Source organism: Amblyraja radiata, chromosome 5 (genome assembly GCF_010909765.2).
Source record: "Amblyraja radiata isolate CabotCenter1 chromosome 5, sAmbRad1.1.pri, whole genome shotgun sequence".
Taxonomy (NCBI): Eukaryota; Metazoa; Chordata; class Chondrichthyes; order Rajiformes; family Rajidae; genus Amblyraja; species Amblyraja radiata.
The window spans coordinates 55,527,246-55,548,898 of NC_045960.1; the positions used below are offsets into that span (position 1 = coordinate 55,527,246).

At 43.6% G+C, this 21,653-nt stretch overlaps 1 protein-coding gene across 4 annotated transcripts in view; it reads left to right on the top strand.

Annotated features, from left to right (window-relative positions):
* Positions 1–21,653, top strand: part of l3mbtl3 (L3MBTL histone methyl-lysine binding protein 3) — a 120,280-nt gene that overhangs the window by 78,710 nt on the left and 19,917 nt on the right. For all 4 annotated transcript variants that reach the window (XM_033021254.1, XM_033021250.1, XM_033021252.1 and 1 more), the window contains 2 exons: positions 6,605–6,772; positions 9,125–9,259. In XM_033021254.1, the coding sequence (XP_032877145.1) occupies positions 6,605–6,772; positions 9,125–9,259 (303 nt within the window). The remainder of the gene's footprint in view (positions 1–6,604; positions 6,773–9,124; positions 9,260–21,653) is intronic.

The window sequence follows — 21,653 nt, forward strand, 5'->3', positions numbered from 1 at the left end:
TTTAGAAGAATGAGAGGGGATCTCATTGAAACGTACAGAATAGTGAAAGGCTTAGATAGAGTAGATGTGGAAAGGAGATCTCCACTAGTGGGAGAATCTAGGACTAGAGGACGCTCTTTTAGGAAGGAGATGAGAAGAAATGTCTTTAGTCAGAGGGTGGTGAATCTGTGGAATTCTTTGCCACAGTAGGCTGTAGAGGCTGTCAGTGGATATTTTTAAGCCAGAGATGGATAGATTTTTGATTGATACAGGTGCCAGAGATTATGGGGTTAGGAGGAAGAGATAGATCAGCCATGATTGAATGGCGGAATAGACTTGATGGGCCGAATGGCTGAATTCTACTCCTATCACTTATGACCTTATTTGTGTAAATCCAACTTTATTGCAAATCGTTCCATACACTTAAAAAACATTTTTCGAGCTTATAACAAAAGTACGTTTCATGGTATTTATTAATTGTTTGTTTTGATTTGATTTAATTTATTGTCATTGTCTCCATTAAGAGACAATGAAATTCTCTTTCCCTCAGTCATACAAAAAATAAAATTTAAAAAACCCCCACAAAAACACAGAACACAGTAGTCCACAACACAAACATCCCCACAGCGGCACCAAAGTTCCCCATTGTTAGGGAAGGAACCAAAGTCCAGTCAACCTCCTCACTGATGTTCCCCAATGTTCACCTGTGGTCGGGGGCTCCCGAGCCCCCTGTAGTCGCGGCTACGGGTGGCCCGATGTTCAGGCCCTCTCGCCGGGAATGATGGAACCCTGACGTCGAACGGGAGAACATCTTTACCCAGGAGGGAAATTGAACTGCCAAAAGTCATAATAACACAAAAACACAAAATCATGAAATTAAAGTGACGAGTGGATAGAATTGGGGATGTGCAAAGATTTGGGGGGGGGGGGGGGGGGGGGGGGGGGGGGGGGGTGCGTCCACGGCTTTCTCCCTGCTACCCCAGCACACGGCAGTGAAGAAGATGGCGCTGGCTACCACCGATTGGTAGAACATCTGCAGCATCTTACTGCAGATGTTGAAGGAGCGGAGCCTCCACAAAAAGTACAGGCGGCTCTGTCCCTTGTACAGGACCTCAGCATTCCTGAACCAGTCCTGTTTACTGTCCAAGTACACTCCAAAGTATTTGTACTCCCTGGTAAACTGTGACATCCACACCATTGATGGAGACAGGGGACAGGTGGTGTTCCTCTCATCCTAAAGTCCACCATTAACTCCTTAGTCTTGTCGATCTTCCATAATTATTTGGTGTATCTTTGCCGATCTCGTATATTTGAATAGAGCTGAAGATAGGTCTTGACCCGGAACGTCACCCATTTCTTCTCTCTAGAGATGCTGCCTGTCCTGCTGAGTTACTCCAGGATTTTGTGTCTATTTTTGGATAGAGCACTGTTCAACCACACCAGATCAGGAGAAACCTATTTGCACGAGTGCATCAGTACTTGCTAGCACCTGTAGGAAGCCAGAAATGCTGGAAAATTCCAGTGCCTGTGATGTCACCTTTTCCTCATTGCAATCAAAGGAGATGAAATTATTTCTCACTCAAATGCCAAATCTTTGGGACCTTCCAGTGCAGCAGCGAACAGTAAACTGAGAGAACTGTGTCAGCAAATAACTCAAAGATCTAGCAGCAAGGAAGTTCAGAGTAAAGGTGATCTAGAGCATGTACAGGCGTGAAACAATGGCTGAAAGTCTTCCCTCCATGGTTGGTCATTGACATAATGTCTTCGGTAATGGAGGTAATCAATGGTACCATGACTGAGGCACCCAGTAAATGAGCATCTTTGCAACAATATGTTGGCAGTGTTCATGGTGGCATACTTTGAGCAGCCTGTAGTTGATCTTGAAGCAATCTAACTAAGTACTTTGATGTCTTCAGACTGTTGCTTCAAATAGTGATAGCAGCAATGCAGTAGCATTGAATGCCTGAAACATCAGAATGTGACTGGTAGGTAGGCAAAATTAAACATTTATCAAACCACCTTTACTCATAAATGAGGTTCAAACCTCATCAGCAATAACTGGACTAACTTTTTTTATAATATGATTGCATAATAATAAAGGTTCATCATTAGAGCAAGAGGAATTAAATTACTTGGGAGAAAAAAATCTAATTGGCTGTCAGCAGTCAGTTTGCCTTCCAGTTATTCAGATAACTATACGTATATTAACATCTCCTCATCTTAATATCTATTACAAACGAATTGGAAATGACAATTCCACTGATATCCTCTTTGGGTGGGTGAGTTGTGAACACTAGAGCATTGTGGAATGCTTGGGAAGGGCCCCCGGCAGAGATATTTGCATCATCGATAGCCACAGGTAAAGTACCAGAAGACTGGAGATCCTACATTTGTGGATGGGCTTGCACTACAAAAACTGAAGTATATCTAAATAGTACAGGTGAACTATGGCACAGATGGTGCTATTGTATTAGAGTTGGCATTCTTGTATTCTGCTTGGTCAATGGCCTTGTTTATACTTGAATATTAGAAGTTTACATCTAAACTACATCTCCAGATTATGTTGATTCTGCAGGCAGTGCCAGAGGTGCTTCTTTAGGCAGTTCAATAATCTCCACAACTAGTTACAGATAATACTAGCCAATTAATGTTGATATTTATATCGACTGCTGGACTCTTAAATCATGTTTTTAAGTCCAGGAATAATGTACTCTAATTTCTGTGGAGAGCATTTATGTTTTACATTCCTTAAAACCTAAATTGATTCCCTAAAGTACATGGTGGTCTTTTTTTTGTAAATCTTCCCAGAGCCTGTCATTTCTCTCACAGTAAATGTCCTTTACTGGGGAAGCCTAAATATAGTTAAGCTGTAAATGTGTGTGATCTTGTAGCAGGGTCACCCACTTATCCTGGAGCATAATATTATGTCAAGATATTTGGTCACGTGATAATATTTTTCTTAGTCTTATGCATATGAAAAGACACTATCTACATTTATTTACACATTTATTCATATTCCCCATCCCACATCTCCACTCCCTTTGCCACCTCCAGAGCATTGCACAGCTATGTGCTTTTTCAGGTGGAATTGCCTCTGTGCAAATCCAACCAAGCATTTCCAGCTTTAAATCACATTTAAGTGGATGAGCTGTGGGCTGGATGACATAATTCTTGCAATATTCACTGAGTATTGTCAGGAGAAATTAGTCACATTGATCCAGAGTGTGTTTGCTGCCAGTCACTCAACCAAAACCAGGTTTTCCTAGTGTTGTTTGCACAGCAGCTGTGTGATTTTTTTTCTCTCTCAAAAGAGCTGCCTTGAGGAATCTAGCCCTGATTCTTGAACACTTTGCTAGCCAGGCACCGCAAGCCCCACTTTTACAGGATATCCTACGTTTATATTTCCTGATACTTATTGGTCTTCCACCTCCCCCAGAAAGGTACAGTGAAAAGATTTTGTTGCATGCTAATCAGTCAGCAGAAATACAATACATTATTACAATTGAGCCATTTACAGTGTATAGACACATGATAGGGAATAATGTTTTGTGGAAGGTAAAAGCCAGCAAAGGATAGTCCGAGGGTCACCAAAGAGGCAGATAGTAATTCAGCACTGCTCTCTGGTTGTGCTAAGATGATTCAGTTGTCTGATAACAGCTGGGAAGAAACTGCATAAACATGGAGGTGTTTGCCTTCACACCTATACCTTTTGCCTGATGCGAGAGAGGAGAAGATGGAGTGGCTAGGGTGCAACTTGTCCTTGACTATGCTGCCGGCCCTGGTGAGGCAGCGTGAGGTATAAATGGAGATTGGTTTGTGAGATGGTCTGGGCTGCATCCATAATCTGCTGCAATTTCTTACGGTTTTGGATGGAGCTGATCTCCAACCAAGCTGTGACGCATCCTGCTAAATTTCTTTCTATGGTGCATTTGTAGAAGTTGGTGAGAATTGTCGGGGACAACTTGAATTTCCTAAAGGGCCTGTCCTACTGTACGAGGTAATTCAAAGGTTCTCCCGCGTTTTCCCTGATTCGAACTCGGAGAATTACGGTAATAGCTGCTCGTAGGTACTCGGGGCTCTCGTGGACATTTTTCAACATGTTGAAAAAACTTCACGAGCTTACCGCGTTTCCCGAGTACCTGCCGTTAGTGTTACGAGCCGCTAAGAGACGCCCCGAGCTCCGACGTACCCGCTATGTACATTCTACGTATTTACCACGAGTTTGATTTTTTTTTTAAACTCGGGAAAGTTCTTGGGTAAACTCGTATAGTGGGACAGGCCCTTAAGCCTTCTAAGGAAATGGAGGCGTTGGTGTACTTTCATGGTCATTGCTTCAATATGGCCAGGAGAAGGAGAAGTTGTTGGTAATATTGACTCCTAGGAATTTGAAGTTTTCAACCGTCTCGACTATGTTACCGTCAATGCAAACTGGAGTATGTGTAATGCTTCACTTCCTGAAACCTATACACATCTGGTTCACCATTCACACTTGAACATCCATCCACCAGTCTTGCAAGCACCAGTCACTTGACTTCTCATCCTTAACCACTGACTGCTTGGCATGAGACCCCATCTTTCCACTGTCAGTCACAGCCTCGTGACTCACTTAATCAATCCTTGATTGTGTTTGCAGGCCTCTCTGTCATTAATCCTCACCCTGTCACCTACATCCAATCTACCCCTGATTGTACTGATTTCAATGCAGACTGCAGTGAAGTGAATGAACAATCAATTCAACCAGCATTCTTTCAAGTAGCAAGCCACAGCCAAAGTAGTTGTTGGAGCACCATCCAGTGGTTAATTGAAGTCCTGTTGCCGGTTCCAAGAAAATCCGAGCCAGCAGCCTTTTTTTATAACAGGCTAATTTGGGATGTGGGGGTGGGCAACCAACAAAAAGAGAATTTATTATTTATATGTAATTGCTCTTGAGAAGTTTAAAGGGAATCATATTGCTTGTTAATTTGGATGTACATTTTGAGGCAATTAAGTTTCCTTTGTTTTTTAGGGAAAATCTAAGTTATGTTGAGGGTGGGTGGGGGAGGTCTATTGAAGCACGAGTACAATGTGCAAATGCTTTTTTGTATATTCATTTTATTTCCTTGTTATAGATTTTCTATAATATTGATCTTCAAATCAAAAGCAAGGAATGCAATGTATTTTGGAGGCATTAATTGCTAACATTAAATTGTGTTCAGCAGAACCAACTGCGGGACATGATTCAGGACAAAAAGGATGTGCTTAGTTTTATTGTCACGTGTAGCAAGATACAGTGGAAAGCTATCCAGTCAGTGGCAAAACTACATGACTACAGTCAAGCCGTCCACAGTGTACTTGTACAGGCTAAAGAGAATAATGTAAAGGTGAAGTCCGATTAAAGATAGACGAGGGTTTCCAATGTGGTAGATGGTAGGTCAGGATCGCTCTCTAATTGGTGATAGGATAGATTCAGTTGTCTAATAAGGCTGGGAAGAAACTGTCCCTGAATCTGGAGGTATGCATTTTTACACTTCTGAAACTCTTGCCTGATGGGAGAGGGGAGGAGAGTGAGACTCACCTTTGGTTATACAGGTGGCCTTGCCTAGACAGTGTAGATGAAGTCAATGGAAGGGAGGGTGGTTTGTATGATGATTTGGGCTACATCCACAGCACTCTGCAATGTCTTGCAGTCTTGATGGAGCTGTTCCTAAACTATGCTTTGATGCATCCTGATAAAATGCTTTAAATGTAGCATCTGTGAAGTTGGTGAGAGTTGTTGGGGACATGACGAACTTCCTTGGGGACATGTCAATATGTCAACCCGGATCTATTTCTTTGAGAAGGAATCAATCCTCGCCTTCCACTGACAACTGCACCACAGCTCCAATCTTGTCCTTGTCTTCACTATTTCTCTGCCATCCTGATCTCTGACACTAAGCAGTCAGAGTGCTCTCTTTTATATACCTGCAATCGTGAATTCCAGGCCCAACATGATGTTGAGCTCTTCTTCCTCTGCCTCCATGTCCATTTCTCTGGCAAGAAATACTCACCCCGTTAGTTTCCCACTCCAACTAGTCCACCAGTTTCTCTCTCCCTTTGTGCACCTTTCCCATCCCTCCACTTCTTTTAACCTAGAATTATCACCTACCCCACATGCTTATCATCCACATGCCTTATTTCCTCGGTTTCTTTTCCTTTGGCTCACGTTTCCTATCCCCACCACCAGGTTTCACCTACCTATCATCCATCCCTCATCTGGTTCCACCTATCACCTACCAGCCTCTGTCTCCCTTTCCTAGCTGCATAGGATCCATCTGCCTATATTTTTGTTTCCATCTATCATCTAACCAGCATCATCTCCTCGCTTTGTGCTCCTGCCCATAAATAATAAGTTAAAGGTGTAGTACCTTATCAGTCCATAGCATTCAATTCAGATGACTCTGAGAAATAAATTTAATCCCCAAGACTCAAAAGTGAAGTAACCATGGTTCTAACCCACTGTATCTTGTATGGAGACACATGTTACTTGCAGGAAGTAATTTTGGGATTATTAAATTCTGGCATCTTTCTTTATAAAATGATGATAGCAAGGGAAGAAATAATCTGTTCATTATTTATTCATCAGTAAGAAATGATATTCTTTTTATAGTGCTTTAGGTTGCCCATACTCTGAGATCAACCTCAACAGAGAAAATGTGCTACAGGATCGATTGAATGGAGAAATGCCCGTCTCCAGTCCTGGTATACCAAGGAACAAGAAGGTCGAAGCAGATGCAACAGAAACAATTCCTTGTTCATCAACCATCACATCTCAAGGGTCTGAGATTCTTTTTCATGTTGTTTTGCAGCTGATTATTATTAGATATGTGTATTATTTCTCTAAATTATTACCCTCCTTGATTGACCTGCTTCCCAGAGAATACTAAGTCCATTGCTATTTAAAGGTTCAGAGTTATAGACTTTAAAATTAAGTCAATGTAAGGTAGACACAAAATGCTGGAGTAACTCAGCGGGTGAGGCAGAATCTCTGGAGAGAAGGAATGGGAAACGTTTCGGGTCGAGACCTTCTTCAGACCATGGTCTGATGTATTTATGATTAAGTCAATGTATCTATAATTGAAAATAGTTCACCTTTAAACACTGTTGCTTTGTCTTTTTTTATACATTTTATTGTATCTTGCTTTATTATGCTTAACATTTATTAATTGTGCTGCTTTCGTTTTCTATTATCACTGTCAATTTAATTTGTTTAGTTGATTTTTTTGTTTTCTGGCAGTTATTTTTATATAATTTCATTATTTTTCCTTAAACAATACATTTGGTTTATCGCCTCTTGCATTGTGTTATTATTTATTTCACTTCCTTTGCATTAATTTCCTGGGCCCCTATTGAATCATATTTCATGTGGCAAGATTTAGTTTTTTACTAATATTGAGTTATGCCCAGATGTTTATTAACTCACCTCAGCCTTCCATCTATCTGCACAGATATCCTATTCATTCCCTCCATCCCCTCCCCATCCCCACCCCATGGTCTTCATGACTTGATCTAAAATCCTGACCTAAAATTGTTGTTCTTCCATAGAATTGCATGGGTTCTTTCTCTAAACATTATATGACCAAATCGAGTCACACTTCTATTTTGGTGTACATTCTTCCATGTGCTCCCAATGCCATTTCCCAATTTGTGTGGTCATGGCCCAGACATTCCCAGGAGTTGTACCTCCATCAGAGTATTGTCTGCAATACAGGTTGATTTTTGATTCCTTGATGAGCTTCTTGCCCATGCTGACTTTTATCAAAGGAAACTGAAAAAAAAAACCTATTGTGTCAAAACTATTGTCCTCCCCCTTCATCATAACTCAATGCCAGTAAATATCAGGGCTTGTCATCCCAAACACTATTGAGAAGTATATGTCTTGTGAATTTGAGTTTTTTTTAATGTGATTCGGTGGAGTGAGTTAACTGGATAAAGAATTGGTTTCATGGCAGAAAGCAGGGTGTGGTGGTGGAAGGTTGTTTTTTGTACTGGAGGCCTGAGTCTAGTGATATGCCTCAGGATTTGATGCTAGGGCCATCGCTGTTAGTCCAAGACGTGTTTAGTAGATTTGTAGATAACATTAACATTGGCACTATTATAGACAGTGAATTTGGATATCAAGAATCACAGCATCCTGATGAGCTGGGCCAATGGGCTGAGGAATTGTTTCCTGAATGTAGTGTTGCTGTGCAATGCAGTGTCGCAGTTCATAGAAGTCGGAGGTAAGCCGACTGCTCACTTTGAAACAATATCATTGATCTAGCTATGCAAAATAGAATTTCCAAGTTTGTTTAAAAATTAAAACATAACGCTGAAGGCCTTGGGAAGAGACGGACAGACTAGTAAAATTGATAGATGTGTCGCTGATGAAATTGAATGTAGGAAAGTATAAACTGGTGTGGGTTCTTAGAAGGGAAGTGAGATAATGTAAAATAAATATGCAATTTTAAAGCATGACTCAACAGGCACAAACAGCATAACTTGGGGCGGCACCTTTGATGGTGGGGGCAGGTTAAGAATGCTGTTACAAGTGCTAATTGGACGTCTTCATAAACGAGGACATTTTTAGAAATTTAATTAGTATGCTGTATGGAATAATAAAACAAGGTATTTATTTTGATTTAGTAGAACAATATTGTAGCCTGATTTAAATTGATTAATGGTTTAATGAAATAGCTTATTGGTTGAAACAAATGTCCTTGCTTCTGGTGCTTGTAGACAATTTACCACATGCTATTAGAATCGGAGTCTCATCTGCTGGCAGTAAGATAAATGTAAAATGGGGGCTTCAAGTAACCTTAATGAAGTTGCCAGTTAACACACTTCCACAGTGTAAAGAAATCTGGCACACATTGGCAATCACTCCTAGAAACTTGATATGAACAATGGAGAAAAAGCGTAATTGGTACTTTGGGGTATGTTTCTCTTCCAGTGTTGACTGAAATGAATTGCCGAATCAGAGGGGAAAATGTGTTATTTGACTAACCGTGGGCACTTGACACCATTTGATGCCTTGGTGAATGAAAAAGCATTCAATTTGCAACACGAATTTCCATGTGTTGAGCACAAAATTAACTTTTTAAATAATTTAATTAATTCAAATTTAAATAGAATAATGTTTGGTCTACAGAAATTGCTCGAAGGACAGTTGGCTCTCAGAAGTAGCTGTTCAAGGAAAACGAAGTGCTGAGGATTCTGTCTCTGATGAAGAATCGCCATGCAAAAAACCTCTCATGTTTGCTAACAAAGGAAGAAAATGTCCCAGGTCAGAATTTCGCATGAATGTAAACTGTAGCATATTTTCTATAAATTACATAATATTCTTGTTAATTGCAATGTGATTGCTTAGCATTGTAATTAGGGCAATTTGTGAATTGTTTTGTTTTCTCCACTCTATCCTTCATGTATGCACCTATTTGTCTATTCGTCCCTGCTCATAGCCATATAGCAGCAGCAAAAAAAAAACATTCCCCTATAATGAGGGAAATGAAACTAGTTTGCAAAAGCACAGTACTAATTAGAAATAGAATTTTAGGCAACTGAACAACAATGCAACGGTCATTTATTCAACAATTCATAAAATTGCTCAGATATACCAAAAAAAAAGGAGGACTGATCCAATCTAATAATTGCTCTGGTCAGTCCATACGCAACCATAATGGGAAGGTGTCACTGACCATGTTATCAAGTTGTCCTCTGTCACTAATGCTGAGTTTGGGTTTTGGTAGGGGTATATTCTTCAGACCTCATCAGAACTTTGGTCTAAACACAGATCAAAGAACTGAATTAAAAGTGAAAATAATTGCATTCTACTTCAAGGTAGCATCTCACTGCTTCTGATGTCAAGGCATAAAACGTCAATGCACGTCAAACGGCCAACATTCCAAGATTTGGAGTCGTACCTTGCACAAATGAAGATGGTCTGGTTACTGAAGATCAATCATGTCAACCACAGAACATTTTTGTCTACCTTTGATTTTCCGGTATCTGCAGTTCCTTCTTAAACATTTTTGCCGAAGTTCTTTGGTGCATTGTTTGAAGTCCACCTCGAACAGCTTCTTCAATGATATTCCTTATAGAAACATAGAAAATAGATACAGGAGCTGGCCATTCGGCCCTACGAGCCAGCAGCGCCATTCCCTATGATCATGACTGATCATCCAAAATCAGGACCCCATTCCTGCTTTCTCCCCATATCCCTTGATTCCATTAGCCCCAAGAGCTACATCTAACTCTCTCTTGCCAACATCCAGTAAATTGGCCTCCACTGCCTTCTAAGGAACATATTATATTGTGAGAAGTGTTCAAATATAATCACAACTCTCCAACAAATGAAGCACCCAATGCCTGAAACCACCATATATGGGCATAAACTGATCAGTGGCAAGTATCTTTCAAGCCACAGAAATGCCAGGCAATGATCATCTCTAATCAGGGATGGCATTCAATGGTTTTACCATTGTGATCCCCACCATCAATATATTGGGGATCAAGCCACATATACCGAGGCCGCAACAGCAGGTCATGGACCAGATATGCTGCAGTGAGTGGCTTGCTTTCCTGACATCCCAAAGACCTTTCACCATCCAGTACAGATTGGGGTTATGGTGAAATACCCTTCATTTATCTACCAGGGTTAGTAATTGAGGCAGATATGATAATGGCATTTAAGAGGCTTTTGGAAAGGCATATGGATATGCAGGGAAATAGAGCGATATGGATTATGTGCAGGTGGATAATAAATGGTCTTGGCCTCATGTTCAGCACGGACACTCTGGGCAGAAGGGCCTGTTCTTGTGCTGCACTGTTCTATGTTCTATTGCTTCATTAATAGATTTAAACCCCTGTCTCACGGTGCGAGTCGACCCACGAGTGACCCCGAGTTTAAAATAAATTAACCTCGTGGTAATCACGTACAATTAACGTAGCAGGAATGTCGGAACTCGTGGACGCAACTTAGCGACTCGTGGTGGTAACGGCAGGTACCCGGGAAACTTGTTAACTCTTGAAAAACTTTAAACATGTTTAAAGAATGCCACAAGTTAAATTTACTCTTGAAGTTAAAATTTGAAACATTTAAACTCGTTGTAAGAACGTAGTGGCCCGTGCGTTTATCGTAGTGACTCTAGAGTCTACCGTGGGTTTGGCCTAAGTGCCAGAAGTGAAATGTTGAAGATTAGTCATCTCCAGAGAACCTGGATAGGTGATGTTTCGGGTCGGGACCCTTCTTCAAACTTTAGACCCTTCTTTCACCCGAAACGTCACCTGTCCATGTTCTCCACAGATACTGCCTGACAAGTTGAATTACTCCAGCACTTTGTATTTTTTCGTAAACCAGCTTCTGTAGTTCCTTGTGTTCCAAAATGTAATGCTTTATAAATGTCCAGAGATGCCGCCTGTCCTGCGGAGTTACTCCAGCACTTTGCGTCTGTCTCCCTAGAGACCTCGTTTCCCACGCAATGTGACATCTACCGTGCATACATTGCCAACTGTTGTTTTGGCAGCAACAACATAATCTCCCGGTTAGTACACTCAGAGTTGCTGAGGCCTAGTTTATGTAGAGACAAGAAACTGCAGATGCTGGAATCATGATCATAATACACACACAAAGTTTTGGAGGAACTCACACAGCGCTGGAGTAACTCAGCGGGACAGGCAGCATCAGCGGGGTTACTCGAAGTGAGAGAAATCAATATTCATACCACTGGGCTGTAAGCTGCCCAAGCAAAATATGAAATGCTGTTCCTCCAATTTGCATTTAGCCTCACTCTGACTGGAGGAGACATCGGACAGAAAGGTCAGTGTGGGAAAGGGAAGTGTTTGGCAACCGGGAGATCAGGTAGGTCCAGGTAGCAACCGGGAGAGTCGCGATCCGAAACGTCACCCATTCCTTCTCTCCAGACATGCTGTCTGACCCTCTGAGTTACTCCAGCTTTTGTTGTCTATCGTCGAGGTAAACCAGCATCTGCAGTTCCTTCCTACACAGTACGAGGAGCAGTTAATGTTAGAGGCAGCTCACTAACCTCACTATGTTTACATCGTCCTCTCTAGCAATGAATAAATATAATTTGGTTACCGTATTATTGACTACAACCGCCCGTTTAAAATGACTGCTCTTTAATTCTCAACCACTGGATATTTGCCTGGAAACATATTGCATGTTTTTGTTCAGTGAGATAATTCAATTTTAATAGACTGAGGTGTTAATCCGGCGCCACTTCACAACAAACTAAACGACCTATAATTTAAATAGAGCATTTAGGATCGATAATAAAATTCCCAAGACTATTTCACATATATAATTCCAGCACCACTTCACACTGAGCTGTCCGTGATGTTTAAAGGGGCTGGCATCTACCCTGATCCGTTGTTCGGATAAAACGCTGTTTGAAATCATTTGAAGTTTTGAAATTAATCCTTGCCTCCTAATGTACACTTTGGGCTAAGATTTGATCCCTGCACAAAGCGCAATGAAAACGGAATGGAATCTCTATTAACATTCTGAGACTCTCTACATAATGGAAGTGATCACATTCCCCCCCTTCGAGCCAGCATTGCCATTCAATATGATCATGGCTGATCATCCAAAATCAGTACCCAGTTTCTGCTTTCTCCCCATATCCCTTGATTTCGTAACCCTAAGAAATTTACACATGGGAGGCTTTTTATAGTGAAAAGAAAACTGCATGACATTTTTATCATGTGATGATTTTTCCACACGTCGGTAGTCGTTGTTGGCTCAAGAGTAACTCGGGTAGGAACTTGGTAACTCGGGAGAGGAACTTGGAACATCGCAGAAATGACAAGTAAACGGCAAACTTAGTCATACCCGTGGGAATTCGGTTAAACTCTTGAACATAAACTTGGAATCTCGTACACAACCACGAGTCAGATTTTTTTCTTTCACTCGGGGTCACTCGTGGGTCGACTCGCACCGTGAGACAAAGGCTTTAAGGCTCAACCGAGAATCTACCAAAAGTTCAGCACTTGTAGTGCTTCAAAAATTATCTTTGCAGAAATGAAAATTGGATTATGTTCTGCAGACATCTATCATTTTCACAGAGATTAGTCTGAACTGATATTTAGTTATGCCATAAAATGTGCAAACTCTATAGTAAATTATTACAACTTGTGAAAAAAATAGTCGCATGCAGTCGGATCATGCGTTAGTATAAAAAATAAGGTTTATTGTAATCCTTTTCAGAAATCTTTAAGGATAGGGTTATATAGCTAATTTATTCGGGTATATTGTAGTAATACCTGTTTAAGATGAGCACTTTCTGTGCCACTCACTCCAGTGTATGAAATGCATGGCCTAGAATTTGTGGCCTAGAAACTTAAGAGTTGTATTATGTTTTTGCATCATGGAATTGAAGCAGTGATAACTTTAAATTGATAACTAAATGCAGTCGAGTTCTTTCAATGCATGCAACCTTTAAATGTGTGTACAGTGATATCAAACTTCATGCCATGCATAGCTAACTACCCCTGTGAACGTCATTTAGACTTTTAGTCTAGACTTTAGAGATACAGTGTGGAAACAGGCTCTTCGGCCCAATGAGTCTGTGCCGATCAGCGATCCCCGTACACTAACACTGTTCTACACAATTTTTACCGAAGCCAATTAACCTACAGACCTGAATGCATAGGAAATGTGGGAGGAAACTGAAGAAAGCCCACGTGATCACAGGGAGAACGTATAAGCCGTAGTCAGGATTGAACCCGGTCCCTAACCCTGTAAGGCAGCAACTCTAATGCTGCGCCACAGAATAGTTGCAGTTGGGCTAATGCTAAGGGAACCGGGTCTTAGCAGCATGCTTAACACCTGCACATGGAATACATTTCAAAAGGGAATTGGATATTAGAATGGGAATTAAAATTAATTTGGAGGGTAGTAGAGAAGAAATTATGAACTAAATTCATAGCCTTTTCAAATTGCTGGGCAAGATTGTTCATCAGTTACTTTCTGTGCCATATGATTCTTTCAATAATAAGCACTCAAGTTGTAATTGGTGGTTGTGAATCGCAGAAAGTGGATCCTGGGGAGAGGTCCTCAGTAATTCTTGAGAGAATGCTCTAAGCGAAGAAGCAATTATTCAACTGGATTGGGATTTCATTTTGGAAAGGTAATGGAAGTGGTTGTTAATGAGAGAACTTAAAGAGGGAAAAATTGGGAGACATATGTGTTTGGATTGTTTGAACACGTATCATTAATTTATGTTACATCTTTAGAAATCAATCTTTCATAACAATGCTGAAAAGTTCACCCAACCTTTCTCTTCAACCCTATGCCTAGTGCAAGCATGTAACTCATTGGAAGATAGCTAAAGGGCCTGTCCGACTTAGGAGACCTAAACAGCAACCTCTGGTGACCTTGCCCGCCACCCAAGGTTTCCATGAGGTCACAGGAGATTTTGGTCACTCTCCCTAATGGTTTCCGCATGGTCGAAGCTTCATCCAGGTTGATGCTATGATATAAACCGGCCTTGACTAAAAATAGGTTGCCGTTTTATAAATCGATCATTTTTTGGTCGCAGGTCTAGTCGAAGCCGGTTGCGACGCTAGTCGAAGGTAGTCAAGGGAGGTCGAAGGAGGTTTTCTTCATAGTTGAGGAAGGTTTTCAACATATGCGTGGAAGATGGTAGGAGGTTGCAGGTCACCTCGACCTTGATTTTTTTTTGGATGGCGGGCAAGGTCACCAGAGGTTGCTGTTTAGGACTCCTACGTGGGATAGGCCCTTAAGGGAATCTAGTTGTTAACATGGGATAGGCAAGAACAAATTATTTTGCTCTATAAAAGTGAACTGTTCTCCTTCAATGTTTTCCTTCTTCCAGCCAGCAAGGGAAAAAATAGATTAAAAATGTATTTCTATCATCTGCTTAGTCAAGGGTGTTTAATTGTCATATGTACAGGCAACAGAACAATGAAATGCTTACTTCCAGCAGCTTTATAAGCCCATTGAGGCAGTGACACATTAAAATGTACAATAATCAATAATACAAATTAATAAAATGTCTCTTCTTACCTGATTTGTGATGCTTAAATGATTGTGTTGCATTGATTGTTGATAAACTGACCACAACAAATCAGCTACACATTGCTCTGCTAGATGTTGTGACCACCTATTTGTCACAGAGCACTGATTTAAAAAAAAAAACTTACTGGACTTTAATCTCACTTGATCACTGTTTTGCCTTTTTTTTAAAAACATCTACATGGAAGCTGGCATTGTTGCCAGGTCACTAATTTATTGCACATTGTAGTGCGTGGGTCTCAAAAGGAAGCACGAAGTCCAGTGTTTTGAGAGGCACCTTTAATTATGTTCCTCCCGGTTGTAGGGAGTCCAAACGAGAGAAAGATGGCACCCAAACCCCTGCCTTTAAACCCTCTGGTTAAGGACCGCCTCCGGACTGAACCACTCCCGGGCCGAGGGGTACGACAGTATGATGGTGCGACCCATGGGAGCCACCACAGGACCCCCCAGAACCCGAGGCACGAAACGCACCGGCGGGCGCACGACCCGGCCGGCCCGCGTGCGGAAGTCAGCAGATTGAGGGGCTGGCGGAGGCATAGGTGGAGGGACAGGACGAGGGAATGGTCGAGGGACCGGCGGGAGGACAGGTGGAGTGACAGGCGGACGGAGCCGTGAAGGAGGGCGCCCTCGTGGCCGAGGTCGGGCAACCAGCACCGGCTGGTCAATGTCCAGGTGTGCCGGCTTCAACCGGTCAATCGACACAGCCTCCGGCCGGCCCCCCATGTCCAGCACAAAAGTCGTCTGCCCATGTTCCAGCACCCGGAACGGGCCCTCATAAGGCCTCTGGAGTGGCGTCCGGTGGGCATCACGGCGCAGGAAAACGTATGGGCAGTCCCTGAGGGCTGATGGCACATGCGGGCGAAATGTCCCATGGCGGGACGTCGGGATGGGTGCGAGCCTGCCAACTCACTCACGAAGGCGCTTTAGGGTGGATGAGGGCGTCCCCTGCTGCCCCGGCTCCGACGGCACGAACTCCCCGGGCACCGTGAGTGGCGACCCGTACACGAGCTCTGCCGATGATGAGGCCAAGTCCTCTTTAGGAGCAGTCCGGATGCCCAGCATGACCCACGGCAACTCGTCCATCCAGTCCGGGCCGGAGAGTCGCGCCTTCAGCGCTGCCTTTAGCTGCCAGTGGAACATCTCCACCAGACCGTTAGCTTGCGGGTGGTAAGCCGTGGTGTGGTATAGCCGCACCCCCAGCAAGCGAGCCATGGCTGACCACAGCTCGGAGGTGAACTGTGGCCCCCGATCTGAGGAGATGTGAGCCGGCACCCCGAAGCGAGCAATCCAGTGCGCGGACAACGCACGAGCGCACGTAGCCGTTGAAGTGTCGGCCAGCGGAATGGCCTCCGGCCACCGCATGAAGCGGTCCACCATTGTGAGAAGGTGGGTAATGCCCCGTGACGGCGGGAGAGGCCCCACAATGTCTACGTGGAGATGGTCAAATCGCCGGTGAGGTAGACCAAACTCCTGGAGAGGCGCACGGACATGGCGCTGGATTTTTGCCGTCTGGCACGGAATGCAGGTGCGAGCCCATGGCCAACCTGCTTGCGCAGACCGTGCCACATGAAACGAGCGGCCACCAGTGCCGTTGTCGCCCGAATTGATGGGTGAGACAGTCCGTGGATGACATCAAAAACCCTCCGGCGCCAGGGACGATGGGGCGCGGCTGACCGGACGATACATCGCACAGGATGGTCGCTCCTCCAGGACCGAGAGGGACATCCTCAAGGCGGAGGCCGGAGATGGCAGTCCGGCAGGCGGGCACCTCATCGTCCGTGAGCTGTGCCTCTGCCAGAGCAGAATAGTCAATTCCGGGCGCCACCTCAAAAACGGCGTTGATAGCGGGGCGGGACAAAGCGTCGGCCACCCGGTTCTCCTTCCCCACGACGGAGCGGATTGAAGTGGTATACTCCGAAATGTAGGCCAAATGCCGCTGCTGTCGTGCGGACCAGGGGTCGGAAACCTTTGCCAGGGCGAAAGTGAGCGGCTTGTGGTCCGTGTAGGCGGTGAACGGGCGGCCTTCCAGGAAGTAGCGGAAGTGGCGCACTGCCAGGTACAGAGCCAGGAGCTCGCGATCGGACGCGCTGTATTTCGTCTGCGCGCGGTTGAGGTGCCGACTGAAGAAGGCCAGGGGCCGCCAACCTCCGCCCGTCAGTTGCTCCAGCACAGCGCCCACCGCTGACTCCGAGGCGTCCACCGTGAGAGCAGTCGGGGCATCTTCCCGTGGGTGCACGAGCCAGGGCCTCCTTCGCGCCGCCAAATGCAGCCACTGCCTCGTGGGTCCATTCAACGGCTTTGTTCTGCCCACCCGCCAGGAGTTGATACAGAGGCCGCATGATTTGGGCCGCCGATGGAACGAAACGGTGGTAAAACGCCACCATACCGACAAACTCCTGCAGGCCAGCGCAACGTGCGTGGGCGGGGAAACCGACGGATGGCGTCGACCCTGACAGGCAGGGGACAGTATGATGGTGCGACCCTTGGGAGCCACCACAACATTATTAATTGCTTTGGAGTAATTGTTGATGAATTGTCCTTATCAGTTGTTGATGCCCATGTAATGAAGGTATTCTGAGAGTGGTGTTCCAGGATTATACAGTTATTGGAATAGCAGTTCATGCTATGGTAGTGTATAATTGGGAAGCAGTGGGACTCTTTGCCTACTTTGGGGTGGAGGTACTGTTTGAGAGATAATAATAATAATAATAATAATAATATATTTTATTGTCATTGCACGTCAGTGCAATGAGATTTAGTATGCAGCTTCCAACCGATGTAAAAGAAAAGTAAAATAAATAAATAAGCTGTGTGACGTGACCATCCGAGGGAGACAGTCCAGGGGGGGTGGGGGGCACTCAGCAGGGCCGGTTCAGAGCCGCTATAGTCTGGGAATAAAGCTGTTTCTGAGTCTGGATGTTCGGGCGTAGAAGGCCTTGTAACGGACTGTTTGAACTACTTCCCTCCGGCAGACGTTACAAGGGTGTGAGGAGTCTTTATGGATGCTGACGGCCTTCCTGAGGCACCGTGTGTGGTAGATGCCCTCCAAGGCTGGTAGCTGTGTCCCAATGATCCTCTGCGCTCTGTGCAGCTGAGATACCACACAGATGCCATACGTTAATATGCTCTCTGTGGTGCAGCGGTAGAACGTTGTCAGCAGCTGTTGGGGCAGACCAGTCTTTTTTAATGTCCTCAGGAAGAACAGTCGTTGCTGTGCCTTCTTGACCAGCGCAGTGGCGATGGTGGACCATGTGAGGTCCTCTGAAATGTGAGTGCCCAGAAACTTAAGGCTGGACACTCTCTCCACACTTTCCCCGTAAATGGAGATTGGGGCGTATTCTCCATTATGGGACCTCCTGAAGTCAATAATCAGCTCCTTGGTCTTGGAGGTGTTTAGTGACAAGTTGTTACGTGCGCACCAGTCCGCCAGGTTCTGCACCTCCGATCTGTATTTTGTTTCATCACCGTTGGTGATCAGCCCAATCACTGTTGTGTCGTCTGCAAACTTCACGATGGTGTTGGTGTCGAATGCAGGAACACAGTCGTGAGTGAAGAGGGAGTAGAGCATGGGGCTTAGTACACAGCCCTGTGGTGTGCCGATGCTCAGGGCTATCACCCTGGACAGGTGCGGGCCCAGTCTCACTGCCTGCGGTCGCTCCGTCAGAAAGTTCAGGATCCAATCGCATATCGGCGAGCTGAGGCTTAGCTGGTGGAGTTTGGTGGTGAGCTTGGTGGGGATGACCGTATTGAATGCAGAGCTATAGTCAATGAAGAGCATCCTCACGTACGTGCCCTGTCTGTCCAGGTGAGTCAGGACAGTGTGAAGAGCCAGAGAGATGGCATCCTCTGTTGATCTATTTGCCCTGTATGCAAATTGATGAGAGTCCAGTGAGGCAGGGATGCTGGATTTGATGTGGGAGAGGACCAGCCTTTCGAAGCACTTCATTGGGATTGGAGTTAGGGCAACCGGCCGGTAGTCGTTCAGGTTGGAGACTTTAGACCTTTTCGACGCTGGCACTATGGTGGCTGTTTTCAGGCACTTGGGGACCGTTGCCAGAGATAGAGACAGATTGAAGATTCTCGTGAATACCTCCTATTGACCCTATTGAGGAAGATTTGGTGAATACATAATGCAACAACAATATGTCAGTGAAATAAATGTCAAAATCGGTAAATGATGTGTGATAATCAAATGGCGTCTTCTTTCAAATGATGTTAAACTCAGAGTTGCATATATCCAGGAGATTAAAGGGTATGCTATCATTCTGATGACGTGCCTTGTACTTGGGCTTTAGGAAATTGGGAGGCAGCACAGAACACCCAGTATTCTACATGTTGTCTGGTAGCTATGGTATTTATGTGATTGATTCAATTATGTTTCAGGTCAATAATGACCTTCACAGGGATGATTTTGGATAATATTAATCTTAGCGTTACATGTTTCCCGTTTCCCTACAAACAATGCAACTTGAAATCCATCCATAATATTTAAGCATCATGTATCAAGGGAAGCAAGAGGAAAAGAGACATTTTAACAAAATCGATTTATGTAACATACAAATCGTAGAAATAGCTTGCAACAATATTCATTAACATATTCTTTAAAGTGATTCAATTAGCTTTTTCAATATATAGAATGATGTTGAATGTCATGGATACAGTGCCTCCATAATGTTTGGGACTGTACTCCACAATTTGAGATTTGTAATAGAAAAAATCCCATGTGGTTAAGTGCACATTGGCAGATTTTAATAAAGGCAATTTTTGTACATTTTGGTTTCACCATGTACAAATTACAGCAGTGTTTATACATAGTCCCCCCATTTCAGGGCACCATAATGTTTGGGACACAGCAATGTCATTTAAATGAAAGTAGTCATGTTTAGTATTTTGTTGCATATCCTTTGCATGCAATGACTGCTTGAAGTCTACGATTCATGGACATCACTAGTTGCTGGGTGTCTTTGGTGATGCTCTGCCAGGCCTGTATTGCAGCCATCTTTAGCTTATGCTTGTTTTGAGGGGTAGTTCCCTTTAGTTTTCTCTTCAGCATATACAAGGCATGCTCAATTGGGTTCAGATCGGGTGATTGACTTGGCCACTCAAGAATTGACAATGTTTTAGCTTTGAAAAACTCCTTTATTTCTTCAGCCATATGTTTGGGATCATTGTTTTGCTGTAGAATGAACCGCTGGCCAATGAGTATTGAGGCATTTGTTTGAACTTGAGCAGATAGGATGTGTCTAGACACTTCAGAATTCATTATGCTACTACCATCAGCAGTTGTATCATCAATGAAGATAAGTAAGCCAGTACCTTCTGCAGCCATACATGCCCAGGCCATAACACCCCCACCACTGTGTTTCACAGATGAGGTGCTTTGGATCTTGGGCATTTCCTTCCCTCCTCCATACTTTGCTCTTGCCATCACTCTGATATAAGTTAATCTTTGTCTCATCTTTCCACAAGACCGTTTTCCAGAACTGTGGTTGCTCTTTTAAGTACTTCTTGGCGAACTGTAACCTGGCCATCCTATTTTTGCGGCTAACCAGTGGTTTGCATTTTGCTGTGTAGCCTCTGTATTTCAGTTCATGAAGCCTTCGGCGGACAGTGGTCATTGACAAATCCACACCTGACTCCTGAAGAGTGTTTCTAATCTGTCGGACAGGTGTTTAGGGATTTTTCTTTATTATAGAGATAATTCTTCTTTCATCAGCTGTGGAGGTCTTCCTTGGCCTGCCAGTCCCTTTGCGATCAGTAAGTTCACCAGTGCTCTCTTTCTTCTTAATGAGTTGATTTTGGTCAGCCAAATGTTTTATTCTTGTTTCTCAGTCTCATAATGGCTTGAACTCCCCACTCCCATTCTGAATCCGACCTTTCTGTCCTGGGCCTCCTCCATTGTCAGAGTGAGCACCACCGGAAACTGGAGGAGCAGCACCTCATATTCCCCAGTGGCCTGAACATTGACTTCTCCAATTTCCGGTAGCCCTTGCTGTCTCCTCCCCATCTCAGCTCTCCCTCAGCCCTCTGGCTCCTCCTCTTCCTTTCTTCTTCCTGCCACCCCCCCCCCCCCCCCCCCCCCCCCCCCCAACCCTGCATCAGTCTGAAGAAGGGTTTTGGCCCGAAAAGTTGCCTATTTCCTTCGCTCTATAGATGATGCCGCACCCGCTGAGTTTCTCCAGCATTTTTGTCTACCTCAGAAAATACATGAATGGATGCTCCAAATATAAAGATGTTTTGTATTCATGTTCATAAATTCATTAGTATTTATTTCAGATGGTTGCACATTAAATTGTTTCCAAAGTGAAGTTTATTATTTAATTCCTTTTATAAATATTGACAAGTAGTTTGATGCTATAAACTCACATTGTGCATGATTGAATCCAAATTCATCCATATTTGTATAGCTGTAATCTTTTTTTATTATTAAAAATGATTTAATTCAAAATTAGTAGCACTGTAGGAAAATGGAAGGCATTTATACAGTATATTAATTTTCTATTTGAAATTTGTGTGCTACAAAATTAGAAACACTTGTAACAGTTTTAGATTTTTGTTAATTGTTAATGCTATTTGTCAAAATATTTCTGTTAAAAAAAAATATTGCAATGCATTTAAGGATGGT